The sequence below is a fragment of the Argentina silus genome (genome assembly GCF_951799395.1).
Source record: "Argentina silus genome assembly, chromosome: 12".
NCBI classification, from domain to species: Eukaryota; Metazoa; Chordata; class Actinopteri; order Argentiniformes; family Argentinidae; genus Argentina; species Argentina silus.
The window spans coordinates 269177-275552 of record NC_139666.1 but is presented as its reverse complement, the minus strand read 5'-3'; the positions used below and the strand labels follow the sequence as shown (position 1 = coordinate 275552).

The following is a 6376-nucleotide window of genomic DNA, read 5'->3' as shown; positions in this document are numbered from 1 at the left end:
TCTCCCTCCGACCTGTACCTGCTGCACCTGGCCTTGGCTGACATCCTATTGGCTGGGCCGCCTCTACAGTCTGCTGGATGTCAGGCTGGCGGGGCGGGGCGCTGTGGATCGGACCCTGATGGCCACCCAGAGCCGCAGGCTGGGCCAGAGGCTCCGGAGGCCCGGAGGTCCAGGCAGATGGACAGAACATCTGTCACCAGAACTCCCAGATCCTCCTCATCCACCTCCACAGTCGTGTGATACACCTGAGGAATTCTCTGTCTGTCTGTCTGTCTGTGTGTGTGTGTGTGTCTGTGTGTGTGTGTGTGTGTGTGTTTAAGAACTCTCTTTTGCATAATTGCTCAGACATCACTAGCAGCACCAGAGCACCATGCTGCGCTAAGAACGGAGAAACCAGCCATCTCAGCCCAAGAAGCAGCAGGTAGCTCTCTGAGCTCCATTGATGATCCTGTGACAATGTCAGGACCCAGAGGATAGACAGAAGACCTGGACAGGACCAGAGAATAGACCAGAAGATCTGGATAGGACCAGAGGATAGACCAGGAGACCTGGATAGGACCAGAGGATAGACCAGGAGACCTGGACAGGACCAGAGGATAGACCAGAAGACCTGGACAGGACCAGAGGGAAGAGTCTGGTCACTGCATGATCAGTTGAAATTGAAAAAGTCATAACAAATGTTAACCATAACCACAAACTCTGTATGTTAACTGAGGGTTCGGGTTAGGGTTAGGGTTAGGGTTAGGGCTAACCCTAACTGTATGTTAACTGAGGGGTCTATGGGAGAGCTGTACATAAGGTCACAGATCTGTTAGTTTCTATACATGTACAGGATATAATTTTCTGAATAAATGTTCATGTTTTTCTGCTCTAACAATAGATAAATAGTATTGCTAATATACCCGTCTATGGTTGGGCCATCATGGCTTTGAAACATTCCAATCTATAATGTCTATCCAACAGGCCGCAAATCAATTGAAATATGTAAATATGCAGGTCTGATTGCCCTGTTCACTATTTCTTTTTGTATTATCAGGTTGTTGTTTTTTTAGATGTTTTAAGGAGTTTCCTCAAAGTTAAGTGTATGAATATTGTACATTTCATGTAAGCTTGGTAAGCTTTGACCTTTAACCTCTGTCCTCAGCCCTCTGCCAGTCCCCATGTTGCCACCCACATCCTTTAGAGACCACCGGTTGGCTGAATATGACCAGGGGGCGGGACCTCAGAGGGACTGGCCAGACATGTCAGAATGCAGCTGTCACTCTGAAGCCTGCTGGGTTGGTGTTTGTGTGTGTGTGTGTGTGTGTGTGTGTGTGTGTGTGTGTGTGTGGCTCTACAACTGGGGTTGGTGTGTGTGTGTGTGTATGTGTGTGTGTGTGTGTGTGTGTGTGTGTGTGTGGCTAGGACTGGGGTTGGTGTGTGTGTGTGTGTGTGTGTGCGTGTGTGTGTGTGTGTGTGTGTGGCTAGGACTGGGGTTGGTGTGTGTGTGTGCGTGTGTGTGTGTGTGTGTGGCTCAGACTGGGGTTGGTGTGTGTGTGATTGTGTGTGTGTGCGTGGCTGGTGTGTGTGTGTGGCTGTAGGCAGCCATTCCCTGGAGGACCTGGCTGACTGTCAGAGGTGGGGGGGGGGTCCGGAGAGAGAGAGTTCAGCTCTATTAGAGACAGAGAAGGGAGGGGCAATGTGTGTGTGTGTGTTAGCCTGTCAGAGAGCTCAGTTCAGAGGAGGGAGGGGGGCATGTGTGTGTGTGTGTGTGTGTGTGTGTGTGTTTGTGTGTGTTTGTGTGTGTGTGGGTCAGAGCCTGTTGCACACTGAGCTGGAACCAGAGCAACCCTAGAGCCGGTCCTGGGAGTCAGAGAAGAGTCAGAGACACACCTCTCTTTGACTCACTTTGGAGGACTGGTGTTTGATACATGTGGGCGAGAGACAGCGACCAGCAGAGAGAGAGAGAGAGAGAGAGAAGAGCAGGGTTAGGGGAGAGAAACGTCTCTTCCAGAAGGAGACTCTGGGAGCTGTTAATGCAACATGATCCTCCAGGTCTAAAAATACCCCCTGCAGCAGAGACTCCTCTCTCTGGATTGGACTAATTACTGGCTAATAAACTCTTTATTTTTTCTTCCTCCACTTGGACCTGAAAGAACCTCCTGCCAGCAACCTGAAGGTATTCTAATCTAATCACACCATTACTGATTGACTGACTGTGGCTTTAGTGAAACTTTGATACAGTTCTGGAATCTTCCCAGCCATAAATGGCCTTCTAGAACTCCAGTAGAGGTTCTTGTTATATTTGACCATGTAGATGAGAATGACGTTGACAGGATGGGAAACACACTCTTCATTTGATCAAGATCACAGTAATCCTGTAGAGTTGTAGAGCTGAGACTACTGATACAGTAAGACCAGAGTCTAGTCTCTACCAGGGTCTCTACCAGGGTCTAGTCTCTACCAGGGTCTCTACCAGGGTCTAGTCTCTACCAGGGTCTCTACCAGGGTCTAGTCTCTACCAGGGGCTCGTCTCTACCAGGGTCTAGTCTCTACCAGGGTCTCTACCAGGGTCTCTACCAGGGTCTAGTCTCTACCAGGGTCTCTACCAGGGTCTAGTCTCTACCAGGGGCTCGTCTCTACCAGGGTCGCTACCAGGGTCTAGTCTCTACCAGGGTCTCTACCAGGGTCTAGTCTCTACCAGGGGCTCTACCAGTGTCTAGTCTCTACCAGGGTCTCCTAGACACCCAGGTCCAGCTGGAAGGAGGAAGGACAAGCCAGATCAGGACAATGAGGAAGGCAGAGGTGCAGATGACTCTGAAGAAGGGAGTGGAGGAGGGCGGGGTACAGGGCGCAGCCCCCCCCAGCCCCATCATCCCCCCCAAGAGGGCCAAGGCCTCGCTGGACCAGGTGGTCCCAGACCCCGGGGCGCCCGCCTTCCCTGCGCCCACCCCGCCCAGTTTCCTGCGTAAGATGCGTAATGCAGCGGTGGGCACGGGGTGTGACATCCGCCTCAAGGTGGGGGTGGGGGGGGACCCCCAGCCCTCCCTCTACTGGTACCACAACGACCAGCTGCTGGAGATGGACAACCAGGAGTATGGAGGTCTGTGGATCAGAGACTGTAAGCCCAGTGACGCAGGCCTCTACACCTGCATCGCTAACAACCACCAGGGGGAGGCGAGGAGCAGCGCTGTGCTGGCTGTCCTGGACCTGGGTGAAGGTAACTACACTACTAACTAGTACTCTACTAACTAGTACACAGGTAACAAGTACTCTACTAACTAGTACACAGGTAAGTTTGACCTGGGGAGAGGTAATCATGCCCTAGTTTCCTCTGCCTACCCCAACCCCTGTAGATCTGAGAGGATGGGATAGGTATCAGCAGCATGGGAATATCTCAGCCTGGCCCACCAGTGGACCTCCTGTCAGACCTGGAGGGTCTGAGGGGTGGATGTGGTGTTGAGAGTGTAAACAGCCCTGGGTTTCCAACAGTGTTTCAGCTGCAGCTCTGCTGGCTTTAGTTAGGTTGTCTGGAAGAAGAGGAAGAGGCCAAGCCCTGTCGCTGCTGTCTGTCACTGTGGCTGAAGAAAACTCAACAGAAACAACTCAACAGGTGGTCCAGCTGACATACAGGGCAGTAGTCACTGTTGTGTAGAGGTGTGTTAGACAGGAAGTGGGTTGGGGTCGTTAACTAACCCAGCTCAGGTGGTGTGGTCTGAGGTAGTCTGGGGTAATCTGGGGTAGTCTGAGGTAGTCTGAGGTAGTCTGGGGTAATCTGGGATAGTCTGGGGTAATCTGGTGTGGTCTGAGGTAGTCTGGGGTAGTCTGGGGTAGTCTGAGGTAGTCTGGTGTGGTCTGAGGTAGTCTGGGGTAATCTGGTCGTAGTCTGGGGTAATCTGGTCGTAGTCTGGGGTAATCTGGGATAGTCTGGGGTAGTCTGTAATGTAATGTAAATGTATGGGGTGGCCTTGCGCTTTGCTCTGTGGTGAAGCTGTTTGAGTGATGGCTGTATACAGAAGCCTGCAGAGGCAGAGGCTGACAGAGAGGAGGCAAGATGGCTGCCAACAGCCAACACCGTGCCCTGGTAGAGCACACTGCATAGAACAGAACAGGACAGGACAGGACAGGACAGGACAGGACAAAACTAGAACAGAACAGGACAGGACAGGACAGGACAGGACAGGACAGGACAGGACAAAACTAGAACAGAACAGGACAGGACAGGACAGGACAGGACAGGACAAAACTAGAACAGAACAGGACAAGACAGGACAGGACAGGACAGGACAGAACAGAGCCGTTTGGATCTGTGTAGCTGGTAGTGCTACAATGTCCTGCCATGTAAAACAGGCTGACTGATGATCATGTCCAGAGTGTCATGTCATTGTCTCAGTGATGATGTCATTGTCTCAGTGATGATGTCATTTGTCCCTAGTAGCATGTTGATATGGTCATGTATGTTTATATATACACTCACCGAACACTTTATTAGGAACACCTGTACACCTTCTCATGGTGGAGGTGGTGGAACACCTGTACACCTTCTCATGGTGGAGGTGGTGAAACATCTGTACACCTTCTCATGGTGGAGGAACACCTGTACACCTTCTCATGGTGGAGGAACACCTGTACACCTTCTCATGGTGGAGGAACACCTGTACACCTTCTCATGGTGGAGGTGGTGGAATGATGTGGGGAATGTTTTCTTGGCACACTTTGGGCCGTTAATAATCATGTCTTGAAAGCCACAGCCTATTTGAGTATTGTTGCTGACCATGTGCATCCCTTCATGGCCACAATTGACCCATCTTCTAATGGCTACTTCCAGCATGATAATGCACCATGTCACAAAGCAAAAGTCGTCTCAAACTGGTTTCATGAACATGACAATGAGTTCAGTGTTCTTCAGTGGCCTTCCCAGTCACCGGATCTGAATCCAATAGAACACCTTTGGGATGTGGTAGAACAGGAGATTCACAGCTTGAAAGTGCACCTGAAAATCTGCAGGAATTGCGTGTTGTCAACATCTTGTGGAATCAGTGCTGTTTCCTAATAAAGTGTTCGGTAAGTGTATAAACCAGGTATTCAGATGTGTTTCTATAAACCAGATATTCAGATGTGTTTCTATAAACCAGGTATTCAGATGTGTTTCTATAAACTAGATATTCAGATGTGTTTCTATAAACCAGATATTCAGATGTGTTTCTATAAACCAGGTATTCAGATGTGATCCTCATAAAGTTGTTTATGATCAACAAGCCTTCAGTAGTTTGATGAGTTCATCACAGAGATGTGTTTCATCCAAACTACACTCTGTGATTCATATAAGTCAGCTATAACTAAGGGTTACTGTAGGTAGGTGTTGTAACTAAGGGTTACTGTAGGTAGGTGTTGTAACTAAGGGTTACTGTAGGTAGGTGTAGATCAGAGGGTTCTGTTCTCTCTCTGTTTGTCGTCTCTGTCATGGTCAGTGCCTACAGCTGTCCTGTCACTCAACACTGAACAGCCTGATCCCTCCCTCTCTCTCTCTCTCTCTATCTCTCTCTCCCTCCCTCTCTCTCTCTCCCTCTCTCTCTCTCTCTCTCTCTCTCTCTGTCTCACTCTCTCTCGCTCCCTCCCCCCCTCCCCTTCTCTCCCCCTCTAGTTATATATAGCCCGTAGAATGTGCCAGGCGTCAGATTCCTGGGATGTTAATAGTCCTCCATCTCTCCTGTTACAGGAAGACATCACTGCTAACTTTAGCCCCTCCCTGTAAGAGGTTAGGGGGGGGAGAGGAAGGGGGAGGAGAGGAAGGGGGGAGGAGAGGAAGGGGGGGCGGTGAGGGGGGGAGGAGATGTCTGATACTTAATGTTGATTGGGGGGAAACCCCCTAGTCCACCATTTTACATTCACATCACCACGTTACACAACAAATGGTCACGTAGCAAAGGAACCAAGGAAAGGAACCAATGAAAGGAACCAAGGAAAGGAACCAATGAAAGGAACCAAGGGAAAGAACCAATGAAAGGAACCAAGGAAAAGAACGAAGGAAAGGAAAGTATATTGGAGACTGAGTGTTTGGACAGTTTCTACTCTCTCCTCACTGTGGCTGAATGCTCCTCTGTTAGGGTTAGGATGAGGATTACAGCACTTAACAGGGTCTCCTGGCCCAGTTCACAGGGGCTTGTCCTCTGGTTCTGAGTAGATTAGAACCGTTCTTACAGGTCAGTCACCAGGTATCTTTTGATTGGTTGTCTCGTTCTGAAAGCAGCTGATGACCCTGCCTGTGGGGGTCAAGAGGTCAGAGCAGTGTCGTTAGTTTGATGAGATCACACATACCAACAGAGACCAGCTGTAGAATGTTGCCTGTCTGTCTGTCTGTCTGTCTGTCTGTCTGTCTGTCTGTCTGTCTGTCTGC

General features: G+C 50.0%; 1 protein-coding gene across 1 annotated transcript in view; it reads left to right on the top strand.

The window, feature by feature from the left end:
* Window positions 1–2769: 2769 nt before the first annotated feature.
* The window catches only part of LOC310813154 (striated muscle preferentially expressed protein kinase-like), a gene marked incomplete at both ends in the record, with an annotated part of 40073 nt that continues 36466 nt past the window's right edge, over window positions 2770–6376 (top strand). The window contains 1 exon segment of the mRNA XM_083682016.1: window positions 2770–3199. Within this exon segment, the coding sequence (XP_083538142.1) occupies window positions 2770–3199 (430 nt within the window).